We start from the raw sequence: 24,934 nt of genomic DNA on the forward strand, positions 1-24,934 counted from the left end.
ATGAGGAAACTTTCAGTCACCTTCAGACCCCAGAATCCCAAACCACAGGTCATTATTTATTTTTCCCCGTTTGGGCATCATCATCATCAGTAGTCTGCTTGTAGGATCTGTGGGAGCACAACCTCCAGAAATCCCAAGAGCCGGCCATACAAACATGATTTTTGGCCAAACAAACTTTGGATCAACAACTTTCATCTCCTCTCATGTATAAAGCCAAGCTTATCTTGGCACAGTTGGCCAAGGTCACTTCAACCATTTTCTATGCAATGGTATGTTTATACACTCAATACTTGTGATTACCATGCCCTCCAAATGAGAATGATGTACCTGTTGATGAGCAGGCCTAGATTTTGCTACATTGAGGAGAATGGGATTTGGGGGAGAAATCCTATCTGCTATTGAAGCCTTATACTCCAGACCTTCAGCTCAAGTAATGGTAAACGGGATACTCTCAAACCCATTCCAAATAACTAATGGCACGTGGCAGGGGTGCCAACTTTCCCCCCTAATATTTTCCATCATAATGGAACCACTTGCTGAGAAAATCAGATCAGACCCATCCATAGAGGGCATTGCAATTAACCTTTTTGCCGACAATGTTTTCTAATTCTTAAACCCCTCACCTCCATTACTACAGTGGAAAAAATACTTGATCAATATAGTTCAGTCTCCTTCTATAAAGTGTGTCCAAATCACAAATGCTTGGTCTAAACATTACACAGACAGCCAAAAATGATCTCGTCAAAAACCCAGTTCCCATGGGATGAAAGCTCCATTACGTATCTAGGGATTCCACTTACTAGCACTCCTAAACAACTAAGGCCAATTTCCCTCCACTCCTTGCATCTCTACAAAAATAAATGGACAGAGCGAAAAACTATGAAACAAGCTGGATGGGCAGGATCATCTTGTAAAAGATGTTATTTTTACCCCAAATATTGCATTTCTTGCGCGCACTTCCTATTCCAGCAGCTACTTTAGGCTCATTTAGATCCTTTATATGGAAACAAGTGAAACACAGAGTAGCTATCAATGTGTTAAAGCATATGTCAGCAGGAGGCATGGGGTTACCAGACCTAAATCAATACCATAAAGCATTTCTAATCACTCAACCGTATCACTGGTCTCCCTCCGATTTGGACAAATTATGGCCACACGTGGAAGACCAATTGGCTAAAACTAAATCTAATACCCGTTGATGTAATATCTCTACCACTAGGAACTCCACCAACAGTATTAGCAACCTTAAAAGCATGGAGCATAGGTTTATCCTCTAAAACAGATCCCACCTCTATGTTCACCATCCAGATTCCGATACAAGCATTACAAAAACATACAAAAGGACTTAGATTTAGGGCTCTTTCACACTTGAAATCCTGATCAGTTTTATCCTAATGCATTCTGAATGGAGTGAAATCCGTTCAGGATGCACCAGGATGTCTTCAGTTCCGGAACAGAACGTTTTTTGGCCGGAGAAAATACTGCAGCATGCTGCGCTTTTTGCTCCGGCCAAAAATCCTGAAGACTTGCCACAAGGCCGGATCCGGAATTAATGCCCATTGAAAGGCATTGATCCGGATCCGGCCTTAAGCTAAACGTCGTTTCGGCGCATTGCCGGATCCGACGTTTAGCTTTTTCTGCATGGTTATCATGGCTGCCGGGACGCTAAAGTCCTGGCAGCCATGGTAAAGTGTAGTGGAGAGCGGGGGAGCAGCATACTTACCGTCCGTGCGGCTCCCGGGGCGCTCCAGAGTGACGTCAGGGCGCATGGATGACGTGTTCGCATGGCACGTCATCCATGCGCATGGGGCGCTCTGACGTCATTCTGGAGCGCCCCGGGAGCCGCGCGGACTGCAAGTATGCCGCTCCCCGCTCCTACTATGGCAACCAGGACTTTAATAGCGTCCTGGCTGCCATAGTAACACTGAACGCATTTTGAAGACGGATCAGTCTTCAAATGCTTTCAGTACACTTGCGTTTTTCCGGATCCGGCGTGTAATTCCAGCAAGTGGAGTACACGCCGGATCCGGACAACGCAAGTGTGAAAGAGGCCTTAAGGGAACGGGTAAGCCAAGGGATAACAACTATCTCGCAATTAGTCCACCAAAACAAGTTCCAGTCCTTCAGCCACCTACAACAAAAGTTCCACATTCCAGATGCAGAACAAATACGCTATAATCAAATGGTGTCCTATTTGACTAAAGCAAAACCTCATATGGTGATCGCTGAACCACTGAACAAGATTATACATGGCTCTCCGGATTGGCACTCCTGTAACTTGTCAGAATCCGTAACAGTCAAGTCTAGAATCATAGTCTGTCATATCTTACACTCGGCTAGAAACTGTAAGAGGACGACTATACCTACTAGAGAAGAAATACAGCATATGGTATCTAACTACCATCTTCATGAGCGCATTTTAGCCTTTCAAAGAGGTAAATTGTCAACATTCAACCTGTGGTCCATATGGGAGCCACTATTTCTAAATATATATCAACCTGACTCAATATCGTAATTGAGCCGAGGTCTGTTGATCTCAAAAGAAAATGGGTTGTTGATTATGTTCTTTAAAAGCAAAAACTGCAAACTGCTTAACCATGCAACAAGGACATCTAGGGCACATTATACATTTAGCAATATAACAAAATAATAGCAAAGACAGGTGCACAATGCCGTCTTACTAAACCCTCAAAGATTTTAAAAATTGAGAGATTAGCCAACATGTCCTACGGTGTAGGACATGTTTGAGCCCGAGCACCGCGCCAAGGTTTCTCAAGTAGCTCGGGGACCTAACACTCACCTACCTGTGTCATATGGGCAATACCAGGAGCCAGTGGGCAAATTACAGGAGCACAAGGCCGACTCACAAACAACTCACCAGTTACCTCCAGCATGTAACCATGCTTGCAATGGGAGGAGGGAGGAGAACTTCTAGGTACACATAGATAGCGCCTAATCCCCACAAACAAAACTACGCACAGAAGCGCAATGAGATATAGCGATATCCCTAAAGGACAAATACTCAGCAATAGCCGTAAATGATGACTTACTTCAGTGGGGGCTGTCAAACAGGTAGGTGAGTGTTGCCCATATGGCACAGGTAGGAGGTGAGTGTTAGGTCCCCGAGCTACACCGTAGGACATGTTAGCTAATCTCTCAATTTTAAAATCAGTTTGAGGGTTTAGTAAGACCGCAGCGTGCACCTGTCTTTGCTATTATTTTGTTATATTGCTATATTGATCATCACATCCACATAATTGCCATGTTGTGTAGGATGTCTATTGTGGTACTTGTGGTTCGCTGCAGGCATCCTCCACTGTATGCATTTTTGCTGGGAATCGTCATTAGCAATGGGCCACAAGTGCAGGATTTTCTCCCCTGTATATATACACACAATTGCATGTGGGTTTGAGCACTCCCTGCTTGTTTAATACCACGCTATTCTTTTCAGTTTGCACATTACACATTTACCATTGCATGCGATTCTAGGTTTCTTTGTTCACAGGTTGGAGCTTATGACCTTTTATGATCTCTGTTATTTTCTTTCCCTTTTAGTTACCTAAGGTTAAGGTATACTTATATTGAAATACACAATATCCAAAATACACTGCCTGTCCCAAAAAAAGGAGATTTTTTGTATAACTTGCCAGTTAAATCTCTTTCTCGCTCTTCCTTGGGGGACACAGACCTTGGGTATAGCTCAGCTCCCTAGGAGGCGTGACACTAAGTAAAACTGTTAAGCCCCTCCTCCATCAGCTATACCCTCAGCCTGGAGATAGAGGCTACCAGTTGCGTGTCCAAGTAGTGAAAGGATAACAACCAATAACGGAAACAACCAGCCAGCAACCCAACGGGGCGCCAGACCATAACCCTGTAACCAAACACAGAAGGGTGGGTGCTGTGTCCCCCAAGGAAGAGCGAGAAAGAGATTTAACTGGTAAGTTATACAAAAAATCTCCTTTTCTCGCCCATTTTCCTTGGGGGACACAGACCTTGGGACGTTCAAGAGCAGTCCAAGAAGGGAGGGACCACAAACCCAAGGCGGAACACCACCAGAGCATCAGGAAACCGCTGCCTGCAAAACCAGGCGGCCCAAAGCAGCATCCGCTGATGGATGCGTATGCACCCTATAGAACTTTGTGAAAGTGTGCAGAGAGGACCAAGTGGCTGCTTTGCACAACTGTTCAGCCGAGGCCCGATGCCTCTGCGCCCAGGAAGCTCCGACTGCTCTGGTGGAATGAGCAGTGACGCCGAAAGGCGGAGGTCTGCCCTTGGCTCGATAAGCCTCAGACACCGCCAGTTTAATGAAACGGGCAATAGCCACCTTGGAGACGCCAACCCTCTGCGCGAACCCTCCGGAACCACAAACAGGGAGTCTGTGCGCCGAAAGGACCCGGTGACCTCCAAGTAAATCCTCAACGCCCTGACCACATCCAGACGGTGCAGTTCCCGTTCTCTGGGGTGGGAAGGAGAGGGACAGAGCGACGGAAGGACGATGTCCTCATTGATGTGAAAGGCGGAGACCACCTTTGGCAGGAAAGTCGGGGGACAGGCCGAAGCACAACCTTATCCTGGTGGAAGATCAGGAAAGGTTCGGAGCAAGAAAGAGCCGCTAACTCCGACACCCGTCGGAGAGACGTGACGGCCACAAGAAAGATGACCTTGCAGGACAGAAGGCGAAGGGAGACCTCCCGTAAAGGCTCGAAGGGGGCTGATTGGAGCGCCGAGAGCACCACATTCAGGTCCCAGGAAGGAACTGGAGGGCGGTACGGCGGAACAGAGTGAGCCACCCCTTGTAAGAAGGTCTTAATTGGCCCTAGAGGGGCCAGGGGACGCTGGAGAAGAATAGACAGCGCCGAAATCTGACCCTTCAGAGAACTGAGGCACAGCCCCAGGTCCAGACCCGACTGGAGGAAGGACAGGATTGTGGGAAGAGAAAACCGGAGAGGTGGGATGCTCCGGGACTCACAGAACCCCAGATAGGACCTCCAAACCCGATAGTAGATCCTAGAGGATACGGGCTTACGAGCCCGGATCATGGTGCGGACTACGTCCGCGGAGAAACCCCGTCGCGTTAAGACGGCGGTCTCAATAGCCACGCCGTCAAACGTAGCGAGCCTAAATGCTCGTGGAAGATCGGTCCCTGAGAGAGAAGGTCTTCCCTGGAGGGCAGTGGCCACGGTGCGTCTGCCAACAGCAACATTAGGTCGGCGTACCAAGACCGGCGGGGCCAATCCGGGGCGATTAGAATCGCGGGGACGCCCTCTGCCGCGATCCTCCGAAGAACCCGTGGCAGGAGGGGAAAGGAGGAAAGACGTACAGAAGGGAGAATTCGCGCCACGGAAGGACGAGCGCGTCGGCGCCGTATGCCTTCGGGTCCCGTGCCCTGGCCAGGTATAGGGGGACCTTGTGGTTGAATTTGGAGGCCATGAGGTCCACGTCGGGGCGACCCCAGCGAAGACAAAGGGCTTCGAACACCTCTGGGTGCAGGGACCATTCTCCCGGGTCGATGGTGGACCGGCTGAGGAAATCCGCCGCCCAGTTGTCCACCCCCGGGATGTAAATCGCAGATAAGGCCGGCACGTGCGTCTCCGCCCAGAGGAGAATGAGGGTCACCTCTTGCATCGCTGCCTCCCTGATGGTTTATGTATGCCACAGCCGTGGCATTGTCCGATTGGATCCGAACAGGGTGGCCCCTCAGCAGATGGGTCCAGTGTCTGAGGGACAGAAGAATCGCCCTCAGTTCCAGAATATTGATTGGAAGTCTGGACTCCGATAGAGACCAAACGCCCTGGACGGACCGGGGAGGGAAACCCCCCCCCCCCCCCCCCCCGTAAGCTGGCATCTGTGGTAATCACCAGCCAGTTCAGTGGAAGGAAGGACTTCCCCCTTAGAGGGATATGCAACCACCAGCCGAGGGAAGCCCGAGCCAGGGGAGGCAGAAGAAAGGTCCTGTCCAGACTCCTCGGTGATTTGTCCCAGGCCGACAGAATTGCCCTCTGAAAGGTGCGGGATCGGAATTGTGCGAACGGCACCGCTTCGAAACAGGCAACCATCTTTCCCAACAACCGCATGCTGGATCTGAGGGAAGGGCGGTGATGACGGAGGAGACTGCGAACCGACCCGCGAAGGGCCAGACGCTTGTCCGACGGAAGGCGGACCTCCGCCAACTCTGTATCCAGGAGCATCCCCAGGAAGATCAGCCGTCTGGAGGGGGTAAGGGAAGATTTGGGGTGGTTGATAATCCAACCGAACCGCGTCAGGGTCTCCAGAGTGAGTTCCACACTGCGGGATGTCTGAGAGAAGGAGGGTGCCTTGACCAGGATGTCGTCCAAGTATGGGAGAAGAAAAACACTTCTTGAACGTAGAAGGGCCAAGACAGGGGCCAGGACCTTGGTGAACACTCGAGGAGCCGTCGCCAGACCAAAGGGAAGGGCGACGAATTGGAAGTGATCGTCCCCCACCGCGAAGCGCAGGAAGCGGTGATGACATGGAGCAACCGGAACGTGGAGGTATGCATCCTGAATGTCGATTGAGGCCATGAAATCCCCTCTTTCCAGGGAGGCCACTGCGGACCTGAGAGACTCCATCCGGAATCTCTGCAGTCGGAGAAAACGGTTCAGGCGTTTTAGGTCCAAGATAGGACGCACTGAGCCTTCCTTCTTGGGAACCACAAAGAGGTTCGAGTAGAACCCCCTGAACCTTTCCGTCGGAGGCACGGGGGCGACGACACCCTTGTCCATTAGAGAGTGAATGGCCGCGAAGAAGGCGGCCACTCGTACGGGATCTCGCAGAGGACGGGATCGGAAGAAACGGTCTGGCGGAATGGACGCAAATTCGATTTTGTATCCGCAAGATACAATCTCGAGCGCCCATGCGTCTGAGATGTGGGCCCGCCATACGTTCCTGAATAGGAGAAGGCGGCCCCCCACCCGGGTGGGTGGGGGCGCACCTTCAGGCAGAGAGCCCGTGCAGGCTGGGACTTGCGCCAGGTAGGTTGCGTCCGAAAAAACGGCTTCTTGCGTCTATCCTGGGCTGGGCCAGAGGAAGAAGAACTGGCCGCGGGTCTAGACCCGGTGGGCTTGCGAAAGGACCGAAAACGGGACGAACCAGCGCGACCACGGGGGGCGCCCATTGGCCTGGACTGGGGGAGGTGAGTACTCTTCCCACCCGTGGCCTCTGATATAAGTTCGTCCAGACGGGTTCCGAACAGGCGGGAACCCGTGAATGGTAGGCCGGCCAAAGAGCGTTTGGAAGCGGCGTCCGCCGCCCAAACCTTCAGCCAGAGTTCCCTCATGACAGAAATTGCCAGGGCAGAGGAACGGGCAATGAGGGCACCCGCATCAAGGGAGGCCTCACAGATGAATTTTCCGGCCTGAACAATTAGTTGGGCTAAGGAACGGAGGTCCTGAACAGGGACGACCGACCCTAACTCCCGTTCCAGTTGCAAACCCCATTCAGAGACCGCTTTGCCAACCCAGGCGGAGGCAAAGACCGGTCTAAGGGCCGAACCAGAGGCAGTAAATATGGCCTTGGAGAGGGATTCCGTACGACGGTCCTCAACAGACTGGAGGGAAGATCCGTCCTGTACAGGAATAGTAGTGCTTTTGGACAGGCGAGCCACGGGAGGATCAACCTTAGGCGGGGATGTCCACGTGGTCACAGAATCCGCTGGAAAGGGATAACAAATGTCCAGCTTTTTGGGTGTAATAAAGCGGACGTTAGGCCGAGTCCAAGCCTTGGATACCACAGAAGAAAAATCAGCGTGTATGGGAAAAACCTTGGAGGCCTGTTTGGGGCGGAGAAAGGACACGCCGGCCTGTTCAGAGCTGGGGGGGTCATCGTGTAGCTGAAAGGTATCACGGATGCTAGTGACAAGATGCCCCACCGCGGACGCCAATTTGGACGGAAGCTCTGAGTCCATGTCCACCTCCGAATCCGCCAGTTCTCCCTCAGAAAGCGTATCCCTTTGAGAGGATAGACTTGACTGAGCTCGCACGCATGGCGGAGAGAGCGAAGCATCTGGAGAAGATGTGCGCTCAACCCTTGAACGTTTCTGAGTATGCCGGGCCCTGGAAGATTCGCTGGGAGGCAGGGAACCAGTGGGGGCGGCAGAAACGGTAGTCCCAGCGGGTGCGACAGGGATTGTGGCAGCCTGCGGGAGAGGCGGTCTATCCACGAGACGGCCCACTACGTGTGTAAGGCTTTCCACCGCCTGAGACAGAGACCTAGCCCAGTCAGGGGGTTCAGAGGCACCGGGGGGCGCAGCGGGAAGCGGGCCCTGCACCGGGGCCTGACATGCAAGGCAATGCGGCTCAGATTGCCCACGCGGAAAAAGTTCCTTACAGGCGGTACAGGCATGGTACCAGGGTTTGGGGGCACCTGTGGGATCTGACATGCTGAAGTGTGGTTGTACTCTAATATAGAGACCACAAAGGGTTATAGCAGCTATGACCAGGAGGGTTAGGAGAGGGTTAACTGTCCTACCAGTGCCTCAGAAGAACGTCAGGAGATGGCCCAGATCAGCAGCAGCAGAGAAGCAATGAACAGCAGTGAGCAGCAGAGAGCGCCCACAGAAGCCGAGCGATGTACACAGGAGGTTAGAGTCCCCCACCGTGTCCCAGCTTCCTGTCAGGAGTGAGGAAGCGCGGGAAACCTCAGCAGAAAGCGCGGGGAACAAGCTCCGCCCCCTCCAGCGCTTGAAATGTCTCCTGTGAAGGAGAACGTAGCTCCGCCCCCAAAATGACGCACGCGTAAGCCCTGCCCCCTGCCGGGACCGCTAAGCCCTGCCCCCCGGTCTCGGCGGGAAGGGGGAGAGAGAGAAGAGAAAAAATGGAGTCAGCCCCGAATGAGGGGGGGGGGGGGGGGGGAGAGAAAGATAGCAGCGTGGGGGGGAACGGCGTGGGGGTGCTGAGGATGCTGCTGTGCTGCATTGTCCTGCAGATGAGCGCTCAGAATGAGCGACCACGGGTGCCCCCCTTACCCAGAGGGGTAGATGCTGCAGATAGGGACGGGGTATGGGCTGGAATAGCCATCTCACCGTCCGACGTCTTCACCCTCAGTCCTTTCCAGCAGGGTCGCCCCTTCAGCCACTGGCACCGCAGTGGCAGGAAGCTGGAAGAGGGGCTTGGCGTGCGGGCGACCCCCTAGCTGGCGGGATGTAGGGGAGCCATTGCTGCCCAGATCCTCCTATTGCTTCTGTGGGGGAGGCAGCAGTGCAGATAAATGGCACTGGGCGCAGCTCAACCCCGGGAGAGCAGAGAGGTCTAATGCGTCTCTGGTATCCCTAGGAAAAAATAAATAACAAAATTAGAAGAAAAAGTAAAAATAACAAGGAGAAAACAGCCCTGCAGTAGCAGGGAGTGTCTTGCCTCCTTGGACACTAAGCTAAAACTGGTAGCCTCTATCTCCAGGCTGAGGGTATAGCTGATGGAGGAGGGGCTTAACAGTTTTACTTAGTGTCACGCCTCCTAGGGAGCTGAGCTATACCCAAGGTCTGTGTCCCCCAAGGAAAATGGGCGAGAAAAATATAAAGTCGCCACCTGGATTTAACTAAGCAAATAGATATGAGCCTCCTATTGGATAATTACTGCATCAGCGATTATCTTTCAGCTGGCAACAAGTTATTGAACACCAACTGGTGCAATGAGTTGCTTCTCTTTTCTTAAACAACCATGTCGAAAGACACATCTCAGTCATGGAAAATATGTTAGTCTGTTTGAGAAGGGTCAAATCATTGGCATGCATCAAGCAGAGAAAACATCTAAGGAGATTGCAGAAACTACTAAAATTGGGTTAAGAACTGTCCAACGCATTATTAAAAACGGGAAGGATAGTGGGGACCCATCATATTCAAGGAAGAAATATGGCGGGGAAAAAACCCTGAAATTAATCGTGATTGGCGATCACTTAAACGTTTGGTGAAATCTAGGGGTGCACCGAAATGAAAATTCTGGTCCGAAACCGAAAATTCAGGATACCCCTTGACCGAAACCGCCTTTTTGCCCAAATACATTTAAAATACTTTTTTTTATGATTTTATTAATAATTCTTTCATGAATTTAATAAATCATATTACCCACCCACCTCATAACAGTGCCATCCACAGACCCCCACCCACCCCATAACAGTGCCATCCACAGACCCCCACCCACCCCATAACAGTGCCATCCACAGACCCCCACCCACCCCATAACAGTGCCATCCACAGACCACCCCCCCACCTCATAACAGTGCCATCCACAGACCCCCACCCACCCCATAACAGTGCCATCCACAGAACCCCCCCCCCCATTGCCGCTCCAGTACAGACTAGTTATTATAAAATGTGTACAATTAATAGAAAATAGCGGGGAGGGACTGGGAGGAGGAGCTGGGGGCCGGTGCGTTCACTGTGCTCCGGCCCCCAGCTCCAGTGGTTATAAAATGTGTGCAATTAATAAGCATTCTATTCATGAGGCCCCCTCTGTAGTAGAACATTCAATACAGCCACATCCTACTCACAGGGCTGTTATCTTAATGCTGGCCGGCCGTGCACCCGAGCGGCAGCGTCACAACTGACGTCATGTGCCCGGCCTACTTTCTGAATGAAGGAGGCGGCGCAGGCATGTGACGTCAGTCGTGGCGCTGCCGCTCGTCTGCACATTTTATAACTACTGGAGCTGGGGGCCGGAGAACAGTGAACGCACCTGCCCCCAGCTCCTCCTCCCAGTCCCTCCCCGCATAGGCGTGCGCACGGGGTGTGCCGGGTGTGCCTGGGCACACTCTAATAGGTTCGTCACCTCCATGCGCACTGCCCCCCAGCCTATTTCCCTGTCTGTTTTGCTGGCTGCCGCCGCCCGCCGCGCTGTCAATTCATTTACAATATCTGGCTGTGGGCTGCCGGTGGCTAGTATTCAAATAGGGGGCGGAGTCCCGGACCCGGCAGAGGCAGAGAGGGAGTGCGTGCTGTGCGGCGCAGGCTGAGTTGACGTTGACGTCACGTCACGCTGCATCTGAATAGTAGTACCCTGCCTGCGCGCCTGGCCGTCTGCTAGCTGGTGAGGTGAGGGCTGGGCATATAAAAATTGGATTTTTTGTACTCACCGTAAAATCCTTTTCTCGTAGTAGGCATTGGGGGACACAGCACCATGGGTATATGTCCAACTACCACTAGGAGGCACTAGACACAAAAAGTGTTGGCTCCTCCCAGGTGGGCTATACCCTCTCCACAGGCACGAGGCTATTCAGTTTGTACCAAAAGCAGTAGGAGAGAGAAGAAAAGCAAGGAACCAACAACTCCCGTACCGGGAAAGATCAAGAGACCAGCCCGGAGAAGCGGAAGTAAAAACATAGGGTGGGATCTGTGTCCCCCAATGCCTACTACGAGAAAAGGATTTTACGGTGAGTACAAAAAATCCAATTTTCTCGTGCATGGCATTGGGGGACACAGCACCATGGGACGTCCCAAAGCAGTCCCTGAGGGTGGGAAAAGAAGAGACGTGCCACCGGCTGGGCATACAGGTGCAGGAGAATGTGACCATGTGACCCAACAGGAAAAAACACGGAATGGGCAAGAGGTCTCATAACAAGGAAGAAACCTCAGAAGAAGCAGGGAAGGCTGCCAGCACCCCAGGACAAATGTCTGGAAGAAAATCCCAAATGCAAGAAGGTGGCAAAAGGGAACACCAAGCGCAGCCAAGGGCTGGAGAAAAAAATTAGGACAGCACTGCGTGTTGGATCGACCCAACGCCCTACATTGTCTCAGACCCATAAACCTGTGGCCATCCCCTGAAAGGCCAGGGGAGAAAAGAAACAGGGAAGCACTGGAAACCAAACGAGTGAGGGAAGCCATAGCAAGGCTCACATGTGAAGGGAGAGGGACTCCCCTCACCGCAAGGCCAGGTGAAGAAGCCAAGCGCCCCATGTAAAGGCGAAAACCCAAGGCTGCTAGAGGAAACTGCCAACCCTTGGAGAAGGAGGGGGTTGTAGGTAAAAGCCAGGAACAAAGAACGATCGCTCCTGCGTCCCCAAAAACAGGAAACGAGGCACAAGCCTCCGAAAACAAGATAGCACTGTAAAGCGCAAGACCAGAGGAAACTCTGGGCATGTGAAGTATCATGGAAAAAAGGAACCAGAGACAGGCCCAGGCAACCTTGGCAGGAACACACTGGACTGACAGACATGGGAGTAGAAGAAGAGCACTCCAAACAGCCTAAGGAGGAAGGGGTCTACAACAGGAGGAGGTCCCTCCCGAAGGAGACCATACGGTGGAATTGCAAACCGTAGCACCAAACCACTCAATACCAGGTACTTTACGTGGGAGGATGGAAAAAAAGACAAATCCCAAGAGGACCTCAAATGAACAGGGACAGGGACTCCAGAAAGGAGTACCCAGATGGGGTCACAAGGAACCAGGAGCTGAACCACCGGAAGACAACGCAAGCCAGCATATCCAGGAAAGGCGAAAAGAAACCGCCATAGGGGAAGGGACATTGGCCATGGACAACTAGCCGCACCAAAAACATTGACCAGCAAACCGTAAACATTGTCCCAGAGAGGGCAAGTACAGCAGCTCGGAGGTACCACAAAACGACAGACATCGATATGCATAAGGAATGCAGAAGTCGCCATGAAAAAACCGGGGTAGCCTACATAGAAATGTAGAAACCAGCTGCGACCGGCATACAGAAAACTTCCAGGGGGGAGAAAGTACCAGACAGGTGCAGACGACAGCAAGGTCCAAGAGGACTGCCCCTTCGCCATGTAGCACAACTAAGCAGAAAATACAAGGGAATACCGAAAACACCTGGACCCAGAAGGAACTACGGGGCCCTGTCCGATACCAGAGCAATCAGCTGAAAATTCAGACAGGTGTGTGTGGCGCTCAGAGGTCCTGTCCTTGACCCGTCAGGGAGGACGTCCAGCAATGATAAAAGCCGTGGACCCAGAAGGATACCGTGAGGCGGACATCCAGCGATGACCGAAAACCACTGCCGCGGCCGATGCTCACCAGCAACATGTCCAAACAAGGTAGAAGATCCAGTGGAGATCCTTGTACTACACCAGGAATGGCCCACTCAGCAATAGGAAACAATGTGAGTACTCCCCTATAACATGGGGTAACGCGGAGCACAGCATACCGTAGGACCTTAAAGAGAAAGCAAGAGCAACTCTAGCACAAAGGCCAACAACCACCTGGCCATGGAGTAGGAGGTTGAATGAGGACCACCCGCCGGACCAGACAGATCAGTCATATACTGGAGCTACCAGAAGCAGCACTAGACCGATAAGGTGGGGGATGGGCTGAACCACCCCTGCCAGATATGGTAACCATGCACATGCTGAACAAGGGTGACCTGGTGCTGACAGTGCCTTGAGCGGCACAAGGAGACCAATGAGGACGACAGTAACGGAGTGGCAGACGTATGGAAGAACCAAACGGATGGAACCAACATCTGCAGCACAGATTAGAACCCGTGGGCAGAAAACACCTAGTAAGAAAGAAACTGTCTGGGCCACAGATCGCACCACAGGGCCCAGCACTTGGGGTACTACAAACACACGCCTAAAATAAAGGTAAAGTGGCTGCATGTTGCCGACCAAGGAGAGTGGAAACATAGCCACAGCATCTGGGGATGCGACAGCATTCGGAGGGTACAGGTACACAACCTGTAAAGTAGAAATATGGCTGTGAAGAGGAACTTCATTTAAGATCGAAGCAATGTGGCCGCATGGTGCACCCCAGACCCAGAGAGGTGCAACAGCAACCGCGTTAACAATGGAACCCATAGGGCCGCACGGTACCACAAAGAACAAGACAGGTGCACACTACAATCAGGTAGGTGCAATGGCAACAGAAACAGGGCCGCATAGTACACCATAGAAGCCAGACAGGTGTAACGGCTGCAGCATCAAAGACGGTTCAGGAACTCTACCTATGAAGGAAGTAAGATGGCTGTGTGGTGCACACTATGATGAGGTAGGTGCAATGGCCACGGCAACTGGAGGAGGCCTCAAAATCTCGTCCTGTAAGGGAGAGAAAATGCCACATGGTACACCATAAAGCCGGACAGGAGGAACGGCTACCACATCCGGAGATGGTGCAGGTACTCTACCTGTTAAGGGATCAAGGTGGCAGGGAACAGACAGGTGTAACTGAACCGGACAGGGGCAACTCTATGGCAATAGAAAGTGGCCTCTATATCTCGCCCGTAGGGAGAAATGTTGCCGCCTGGAAGACAATAGAGCCCGCCAGGGGTATCGACCACAGCACCGGAGATGGCGTAGGTACTCTACCTATGAAGGGAGCAAAATGGCTGGGAATAGACAGGTGCAATTTCAACGGCAATTAAAGGCGGCCTGTAAATCTCGCCAGAAAGGGAGAAATAGTGCCGCACGGAACACCATAGCGCCAGCCAGGGGAATTGGCTACAGCATCAGGAGATGGCGTAGATACTCTACCTATGACGGGAGCAAAGTGGCTGGGAACAGACAGGTGCAATTGCAACGGCAATCGAAGCGGCCTGTACATCTCGCCCGGAAGGGAGAAATAGTGCTGTATGGAACACCCCAGAGCCAGCCAGGAGTAATGGCTCCAGCATCTGGAGTAGGTGTAGGTACACTACCTATGAAAAGGGGCAAGGCAGCTGTACAATTGCTCTTAACTCCCCAACCTACAGGAGGCGATAGCCGAGCTAACCGCTTGCCCAGAACAGGAACCCCCTGTAATGAGGTAGAGTGGCGAACACCACCACCAGGATGGGGACCCTGTGGAAACACTCTCAAATATGTAGAGGATAGCCCCTGGTATAGGGGAACCAGGAAGGCTTGTCAGGGACAGCCTATGGCAGTGGTGCAGGCATCCCCCTGTTAAGGAGAAGGCGTACGTATCAGAGACACCGCGTAGGTGACTCAGTATGCTAAACACGGGGACGGCTGCCTTACCTGTGCGGTTGAATACCTGTGTGGTCAGGGAGCACCATCCGAAAATCCACTAGAGGGGATACCAACCCTGGGTAGGAAAGGTTCCTCCGTCCACATTCGTCTTGACCTCCCAGAGGGCTTCTGTATGGAGGAAGACCGCCTGATGCTCTGTTCCGAGGGAATCGGCGCAGAGGTGTCCCCAGAGGCAACGGATGGGGTGACAGGAAGGATTCGTCACCAGCCTCAGGCCTGTCCTGGGGGGGATCCGAGGATGCCGAGGAGGGGTGGTACCCCGTTGAGACCACCCGAGGGAGTACCGTGAGCTACCCCTAGCCGAACCCGGGTGCAGGTACCCCTAACTGAGCGTGCCCCATCTGCAGGGAGGACCCTGGGAGGGCAGAGGTGGCCGCAATTTGGATTGGTAGCGGCCAGTGACACCGCCAGGGAGAGGCGGTCAAGGTTCCCATGGCATTGACACGGAGGGAGCCCATTCATGGGGGACCGACACAAAGGGATTGTTCGGGGAAAGGATCTGGGAAGAGGTACTGCACCCAGCAGGGACAGGCTGACCGCACGGCAGCCATTGTTAGACCCAGAGAGGTGCAGACAGCGGACGCACGTGAAAACACGTGGCGACCGAGGAGAGGCTGGGAGAGGAGATGCTCAAAAAGCAGCCAGCAGAGGCTGTCTATCCTGACCCGGACGCCCTGTTCCCCCAAAGAGGCGCTGCAGCAGCTTGTCCCCCCAAAAGAGGTGGTCAGTAGGGCTGCAGGGGACATAAAGCAATTGAGGGGAGGGAAGGGGTTAACCACCCCCTTCAGCAGAAAAAACACGTTAGCCCAGGAAAGGGTGAAGAGATAGCCCCTCCCAAGGGCCGGGCGGGGCTCAGAAAAGCCCGGGAAGCAAGGAGGAGGGGCCGGGAAGATTGCGGCCTAGCAGGCCCAAAAGCCGGGGCCTCGATTTATTAAGGCGGCCGGGAATGGAGCGAGGGGGGCGGGGCGAACCGCGGCCGGCAGAGGGCCCACCGAATCATAAAAATAGGTGAGGAGGGTAGGGGGGGAGAAGCGACACCTAGGGACAGGTGGATCAGGGCAAACGGAGCACCTGGGAGCCGGGAACGGGCCACAGAAGATGAGGCCTAGTCCCGGCAGAAGCCGGGGACTAAAGTAGCGGAGAAGCCAGGGAGAAGACTGTGTGGCCAGGGAGGAGAGAAAAGACCAACCAAGGGGGAAGAGAAGGGAGGGAAAACAAGAATATAACCCCCCCCAGAAAAAAGGGGGGGTTGGCTAGGGGGAAGATGGAGGCTCCCCAGGACCCCCAGCTAAGGTGGATCCCATCCCCCTGGCCACAGGAGGGAACCTAACCCTGGGGCAGGGACACAGGGGAGTATACTCACCATCAGATATACTCACCATCCGATGTCTTCGGGCGCAGCAGGGTCACCCCTTCGGCAGACTCAACACGGAAACCGTGGGAATGCCGGCAAGCCACTGCGGATGCAGTCCGTGGGGACTGGGTGACCGGCGATGGTACCGAAGTACGCGCCCGCAGGGGGGCAACTAAAGTGGAACACGATGGAGCCCCAGCCTGCAGCAGGTATAACGGTGGAGAACACCGAGACCTGCGGAAGAGAGAAAAAAGAAAAGAATAAAAATAAAAAACAGCAGAACCTGCAAAAAAGCAGGACAGGTCTGCCTCCTACGGACACTAGACTAAAACTGAATAGCCTCGTGCCTGTGGAGAGGGTATAGCCCACCTGGGAGGAGCCAACACTTTTTGTGTCTAGTGCCTCCTAGTGGTAGTTGGACATATACCCATGGTGCTGTGTCCCCCAATGCCATGCACGAGAAAATAGTAGTATGTAACCCCCCGTCCCACAGTGCTACGAATCCTCTGTTGTCGCCTGTATTATCCTGATACCCCTCAGTTATATAATATATCTGAGGGGTATCAGGGTAAATCATACAGGGGATAATATAACTAGGGGTATCAGGGTACATGAGGGGAAATATAACCGAGGAGGGCTAGGCTACTATCAGACATTATACAGGGGTAATATAACTTATCTTACCCCTCACCCCTGCATTATGTCCCTGATAGCCCTGCTCACTTGTATTACCCCTGTATAATGTACCCTGATAGATACCCCTTAGTTATATTACCCCCTGTATAATGTACCCTGATACCCCTCAGTTATATAATATAACTGAGGGGTATCAGGTTAAATTATACAGGGGTAATATAACTTAGGAGGGCTATCAGGGGACATTATTATACAGGGGTAATATAACTTATATTACCCCTGTATAAAGTCCCCTGATAGCCCTCCTCAGTCGTGTGCCATCCACAGGTCCCCCATAACAGTGTGCCATCCACAGGTCCCCCATAACAGTGTGCCATCCACAGGTCCCCCATAACAGTGTGCCATCCACAGGTCCCCCATAACAGTGTGCCATCCACAGGTCCCCCATAACAGTGTGCCATCCACAGGTCCCCCATAACAGTGTGCCATCCACAGGTCCCCCATAACAGTGTGCCATCCACAGGTCCCCCATAACAGTGTGCCATCCACAGGTCCCCCATAACAGTGTGCCATCCACAGGTCCCCCATAACAGTGTGCCATCCACAGGTCCCCCATAACAGTGTGCCATCCACAGGTCCCCCATAACACTGTGCCATCCACAGGTCCCCCATAACACTGTGCCATCCACAGGTCCCCCATAACACTGTGTCATCCACAGGTCCCCCATAACACTGTGTCATCCACAGGTCCCCCATAACACTGTGTCATCCACAGGTCCCCCATAACACTGTGTCATCCACATATCCCCCATAACAGTGCACCTGCGCACTATGGAGAGACTGAAAGGAGGGGAAGATCCGCGGAAGCAAGCAGAGGACGGCATAGCAGACGACTGAATGGCTTCTTTTGTAAGTAAATTATTTTATTATAGTGCTGAAACTGCTTTAAACTCTAAAGAAAAGTTTTGGAGAGTGTTTCTCTCTTTCTCAGGTATGAAGCAATACCGAGGAAGAAAGGAAAACTCTTGAAAGCTTGTCTTTTAAGTATTAGGATAGTACAATAAAAAGGTACCCCTGCATACCGCAATACTCTCCTATTTTGTAATCTTATTTATATATACTTATTTAGTTTTTTTCAGTAGTATGATTATATGGTGGAAATTATTAGTGCCCCCCGCCCCCATTTTTGACTGTGGTATATTATGTGCCCCCCCCCCCTATATATTGTTCCTAGGCGCAGAGGCGGAGTCACGGCAATGCTAGGGTGAGGCCCAGCCTGTGTGTATATAATTATATTATATACACATACATACACACACACACACATATATATACACATACATAAATACACAAATACACACGTGCGCGGGGCGTGTGTTTTTGTGCTTTAGGGTGCACACCCTAATGCAATAGGCTGCGCACGCCTATGCCTCCCCGCTATTTCCGGCCGATATGTACAACTATCGGCAGAAACAGATTAGGTGCATTTTCGGCCGATATTTTCGGCTGCCGAAATTTCGGTGCACCCCTAGTGAAATCAATTCGAAGAAAAACAGTAGAACTCAGGGCTATGTTTAATAGTGAAAGTAAGAGTATTTCCACACGCACAATGCGAAGGGAACTCAAGGGATTGGGACTGAACAGCTGTGTAGCCATAAGAAACCACTAATCAGTGAGGCAAACCAGAAAAAAAAGGCTTCAATTTGCTAGGGAGCATAATGATTGGACTCTGGAGCAATGGAAGAAGGTCATGTGGTCTGATGAGTCCAGATTTACCCTGTTCCAGAGTGATGGGCGTATCAGGGTAAGAAGAGAGGCAGATGAAGGGATGCACCCATCATGCCTAGTGCCTACTGTACAAGCCTGTGGGGGCAGTGCTATGCTCTGGGGTTGCTGCAGTTGGTCAGGTCTAGGTTCAGCAACAGCAAGTGCTCCAAGAACGAGGTCAGCTGACTACCTGAACATACTGAATGACCAGGTTATTCCATCAATGGATTTTTTCTTCCCTGATGGCACTGGCATATTCCAAGATGACAATGCCAGTATTCATCGGGCTCAAATTGTAAAAGAGTGGTTCAGGGAGCATGAGACATCATTTTCACACATGGATTGGCCACCACAGAGTCCAGACCTTAACCCCATTTAGAATCTTTGGGATGTGCTGGAGAAGGCTTTGCGCAGCAGTCAGACTCTACCATCATCAATGCAAGATCTTGGTGAAAAATTAATGCAACACTGGATGGAAATACATTTTGTGACATTGCAGAAGCTTATCGAAACAATGGTACAGCGAATGCGTGCCGTAATCAAAGCTAAAGGCGGTCCAATGAAATATTAGAGTGTGTGACTTTTCTATGGCGACTATTTTTTGGGACAGCCAGTGTATGTTTCAATACACAACAACTGCAAAACCCAGTACAAGGTTAAAAAATAAAGCTCTTTATTGGATTCACAGCATAAATGCACTATATTGTGCAGGTTATATACACTGTTATACTCAATGTTCTTGGTACTTTTATAAAAAGAAGCTTGTACAATGTATTGAAAAAATTTCTATAAAAATTTAAATAAAATAAAAAAACTGTACAGATGAGTCTATTAGAAATAGCGCTCACTGCAGGATTAAGATATTTTTTTTAAATATATGCAGTGACATGGAAAATGAAAAGTAACCACCCAAAAATTATTTAAAGGTCATCTGTCAGCAGACTTGTACCTTTGACACTGGCTGACCTGTTACATGAGTGCTTGGCAGCTGAAGGCATCTGCGTTGGTCCCATGTTCATATGTGCCCACATTGCTGAGAAACATTATGTTTTAATATATGTAAAAAAGAGCTTCTAGGAGCAACAGGGGCGTTGCCATTACACCTAGAGGCTCTGCTCTCTCCCTGCAACTGTTGCACCCTCTCCACTTTGACAGGGCCAGGCAGTGTAACTGATGTAGGAGTAGTCCAGGAAAGACTTGCCAGCAGTTCTTGTCTGTACTGGGTACTGAAGCGCCTATGAAGGTCCAAGTCCTTGGGAGAAGCCAGGGCCAGGTGTGATCATTTTTACACTGTCTGGCCTCAATCAAAGTGGAGAGAGTGCGGCAGTAGCGGTGAGAGCAAAGCTTTTCGGTGTAACGACAACGCCCCCATTCCTCCATTTTTCTCAGCAATGCGGGCACATATGAACATAGGACCAACACAGATGCGTTCAGCTGCCAAGTGCACATGTAACAGGTACAAATCTGCTGATAGATGCCCTTGAAAAGTTTGCTTAATAAAAAAATAATAATGTGATTTAAACAATAGGGCACTCCCTTTATGATATAACAGGAGCTTTCCTGGCATGTAGAGCTTAATGTAATGTAAACAGGGCCATAGATAAAAGAGGTTCATGTAATACGTTTGCCTTTTACATAACATGAGCCCTTTCCAATAAGCCCAACAAGGCCGAATGTTCAAATCTTTAAATTAAATCAAACATATAAAAGAAAAGCCCAGGTTTTACAGAGCAGCGAATAAACAGAGCAGTGTGTGGCGGTACCTTGTTCTGCAGCTGCTGCGACTGCCAGGAGCTGACCAAGGACACTGCCCCTTTCTTCTGGAGCAGACACTGCAGCGAGGCCTCCAGGGAAACATCTGCTCCAACAATTAACACCGTTTTCCCCTCTAATGATTTCTTAGCTACAATATAAAATAGGACAGTTACATCTGAGCACGGCAAATCTATACAAACAGCTGAAATACAGATCTCAAATAAAAAACACGCCATCCCATGTATGTAATATAAATAACGTGGTCTCCAGTCACGAAAGAGTAAAATCATTAGGTTATGAAATTATTTTCTAAAAAATTGTGGCCGAAACCTGGTTAAACTTAGGCTGCGTTCACATAACAGAGCCTCTGACGTCAATTCTGCAGGATGAGAGGGTCGGACTCTCGGTAGACATAACTTCCAAAATCTGATGTTTGAAGGGGTCTCTTCATTGTTTGTGTTGTCTACCGAGTAGTGGTGGTGCTGGGGCCAACCCCCCACCGATCTAATACTAATGGCTACCCTGAGGATACGCTATCATTGAAGGAAGTAGATTCTACGTCTTCATAGTTACTGCGTACAGTACATTTGATTCCGGGCCCCACCACGCTCAAAGAAATCCATGTTTAACCAAACTACGCAGACGCAGCACAGTTCATATAGAGAAGCGAGAAATCAATCCATACTCAGTGGGTATAACCTTCACTACTTTGACCCATCTGGGACACTGATGGCATATCATTGTCAAATAGGTGAAGGTCCCACTTCCGCAACCTATCTAGAGAACAGGGGCCCTAAAAACTGAGTGCTCTCCGTTCATCGCTATGGGAGTTTTAAAAATTTCCAAGCGAGTGTGCTCGGCCATTTTCAGAATTCACATAGCGCTGAATGGAGAGCACATGCCGCGGTCACGACCATCTCTCTATTCACTGCTATGAGACAGCCAGAAACAGCTGAGCCAGCGCTAGGAAATCCCATAACGGTGAATGGAGGATGGTTGCACAAGTGTGGCAGTATGGTGTTCACTTCGGAGGTCCCATTCTGGAGATCGGAGCAGGTCCTAGATGTGGAACCAGCACCTGTCTAGCATATCCTAGCAATAAGACATGTCCCAGATACGAATATCCCTTTAAATCCACTATGCTTAACATAGTAGTTATGAGGGACACCCCGCTACTCTCTTACACAGACGAGTAAGACACTGACATTTCTGCATTAAAATCAGCCGTGTGTAAATAGAGCCTTACATTTGCTGTTACATCTGTACTGCTTTGCATCGGACAACATGCTTTACAAATGTATGCTGTATAAGACTATCCCAAGAGACCTTACCCATCTGTTCTATGAGCTCAATGATGCCAGAGGCAGTGGGGGAGATGAAGCCATCCTGGGCGCTGCCTCGGACCATCTTTCCCAGGTTAACATCAGTGACACTGGGGAGAAAGAGCATTTAACATTGGATTAATCCTCCCCATTCAGATTACAAAATGCCATTTACATCACGTCCGGCATCGCATAACGACTGGTATAACGGAAATCCTCCAGCCGCAGTCTCATGGTCTGTGGCTGCCACGTGGCTCAACTGTATATTTAGAGACAAGAGACGACATGTTTTACCCATCCACATCTTTGTCCGGTTGCACTGCATTAACCACTTGGATGCTGGGTTTGGCCAAATGTAGAACCAGCCCACGCACTTTCGGGTCTTCATTAAGTTTCTGGATTTCATCAATAATCTAGACATAAATAAGAAGAATTAAAACCGTTTGAAGCCCAAAAACATTTATTGATGGGGGGGGGGGGGGGTTGCCGTGGACTGTAGGGACTATTACTGTAAAGTAAGTGCAAGCAAGCAGGTCCTCACAACATACCTGATAAAAATAACTGTTCTACAGATAAAACATGGGATGCTGAAAAACGCAGGAGTGAATATATATATATATATATATATATATATATATATATATATATATATATATATATATATATATATATATATATATATATATATTATATTTTTTTTTTAAAGTACCGTAAGGCCTCTTTCACACGAACAATACAGATTGTGTCCGGATGCATTCAGGGAAACGCGCACCATTTCGCAAGCAAGTTCAGTCACTTGTCTGCATTTACGTTCAGCGTTTCAGTTGTGATCCGTTGACAAACAACATCTCTTAGCAACCATCAGTGAAAAACGCATTGCACCCGGACTGTATCCGATGCGGTGAGTTTTTCACTGAAGCCCCAATCACTTCTATGGGGCCAGGGCTGCATGAAAAACACAGAACTGATGTGTGAAAAAAACAAAAAACAAACAAACACTCATGAACAGCGATTACCAGTTCGCATGCGAACACAGGCGGGCTGCCATCTTTTTTTCACAAGTCCGGCGAGGCACAGGTAAGCCCTTACCTGTGCCTGTGCGTGAGCCGATCTGAAAACAAGTGCGGTCAGCGGGAGCAGGCAGTTCCGAGAACAACCACCGGGGGCCTTCATCGGGCTGTTCTCAGAACTGCCTGCTCCCGGTGACCGCACTTGTTTTCAGATCGGCTCCCGCACAGGTAAGAGCTTACCTGTGCCTCGCTGGACTTGTGAAAAAAGATGGAAACCCGCATATGTTTGCTGGTGAACAATGCGAACTGGCAATCACTGCTCATGTACATAGACCCATTGAAAGGAATGGGTCAGGATTCAGTGCGGGTGCTATGTGTTCACTTCACGCATCACACCCGCACGGAACACTCGTTCGTGTGAAAGAGGCCTAAGGGAATAGCCAAAGTAAAAAAGGGTTTGCTGTGTGAAACCCGAACCAGATAGAGGGGATTTTGTTGAAGATTTCAATGAAAAACGCTGCAGATTTGCAAAATGTGAAATCCGTGACATATGCGCATGCGGCCCATTTTAAATTTGCAAGTGATCTGGTCCAAACTGCCATTATCAATGGCTGATAGACGTGCACTGATTAAAACGATTATTCTCCCTCAATTTTTGTACTTGTTTATGGCCGCACCAGTTTGGATTGAGAACAGCACGTTCTCACTTATTAAGTTACTTAATGAACTCATTGGGGGAGAAAACGTGTCAGAATGAAGATACTTGTACTGCCCTGTTAGCTCAGGGGGTTTGGGTGTACCTTTTACAGGTTATTTGGCAGCTCAGCTACAAAGGAGACGGGACAGGCAACTGGACCCTGTGCTAAATGATTGGGTTTACAATTCAGGATATAAAAATATATTTGTGCAGCTGGAATCTGGACAACAAGCATAGGAGGGGCTCTACATGCCGTAACATGGTGACTGCTTATTAAGGTGTGGGATTACACAAGGAAGTTAGCAGAGGTTACTGTTGCATTAGATTTCACGCCACTTTGGGGAAGGGTCTACTTGGGTGAATTTTTGAATGTCACAAGATCAGTTTTGGATAAATTCGGGTATTAATTATATTTCCCAACTTTTTAGGGAAGGGGTTGTTCTTCCATTAGATGAGGAGATTTCCCATTTAGAAGGGGTTAGTAAGATTAATTGGTTTAGACAGACAGTTCTATTCTGCTTCTACTTCCACAGGTAAATCTGCGCTATTTACAGTAGAACATAATAGATTAAGACACTGACTAAGGAACAGGAGGGGAAGATTAAACTATCACACGTATATAGGGGTTTGATCCATGGCCCGGCAGGTAAGGTGGCATTTCCTAGTTGTTTTTTTTGGGTATTTAATACGAAGGCATTCACTGTGCGCTAAAAATGACAAGACATCCTTAGGGATCATTCACACAACCGCACAATGTTTTGCGAGCCACAAAACATGGATACTGCACATGTGCGTTCTGCAATTTAAGGAACGGAACAGATGGCCCTTATAGAAATATCTTTTCTTGTCCGCAAATGTTTTTTTTGCGGGGCCATGGAACGGAGCAACGGATGCGGACAGCACACAGAGTGCTGTCCACATTTTTTGCGGCCCCATTGAAATGAATGGGTCTGCATCCGTTCTGCAAAATTGCCGAATTAATGCAGACCCATTCATACAGTTGTGTAACTGAGCCCTTATTCTGCAACTTAAAGGGGTTGTCAAAGTTATATTTATTGATTACCTACCCTCAGAATAGGTCATCAATATCAGATCGGCAGGGGTACGACACCCGGCACCCCCGCCGCTCAGCTGTTTGAAGAGAAGGAGCACGCCTTGCCAGCGCTGCCTCCCCTTCACTGTACGGATCACTCCTATACAGCGATCTGTCCCATTGAAATAAATGGGACGGCCTGGGTGTAATTACACTTGCTTACCGCTGCAGATGCAACGGCTAGAAGGTAAACAGTGAAAGGGAGGCAGCGCTGGCACCGCAGCTGATTGGCAGGGGTGTCTGCCGATCTGATATTGATGACCAATCCTGAGGATAGGTCATCAATAAATATAACTTGGACAACCCCTTTAACGCGATTACGGTAACACCAAACTTGTATGTTTTTTAGGTTTCAGTTTTGAG

General features: G+C 50.2%; 1 protein-coding gene across 2 annotated transcripts in view; it reads right to left on the reverse strand.

Annotated features, from left to right (window-relative positions):
• The window catches only part of MTHFD1L (methylenetetrahydrofolate dehydrogenase (NADP+ dependent) 1 like), a 232,004-nt gene that overhangs the window by 160,922 nt on the left and 46,148 nt on the right, over window positions 1–24,934 (reverse strand). For both annotated transcript variants that reach the window (XM_044292321.1, XM_044292322.1), the window contains exons 5-7: window positions 22,066–22,184; window positions 21,781–21,881; window positions 20,458–20,597 (exon numbers count right to left, since the gene is read on the reverse strand). In XM_044292321.1, coding sequence (XP_044148256.1) covers window positions 20,458–20,597; window positions 21,781–21,881; window positions 22,066–22,184 — 360 coding nt within the window. The remainder of the gene's footprint in view (window positions 1–20,457; window positions 20,598–21,780; window positions 21,882–22,065; window positions 22,185–24,934) is intronic.

The sequence above is a fragment of the Bufo gargarizans genome, chromosome 4 (assembly GCF_014858855.1).
Source record: "Bufo gargarizans isolate SCDJY-AF-19 chromosome 4, ASM1485885v1, whole genome shotgun sequence".
Classification (NCBI taxonomy): Eukaryota; Metazoa; Chordata; class Amphibia; order Anura; family Bufonidae; genus Bufo; species Bufo gargarizans.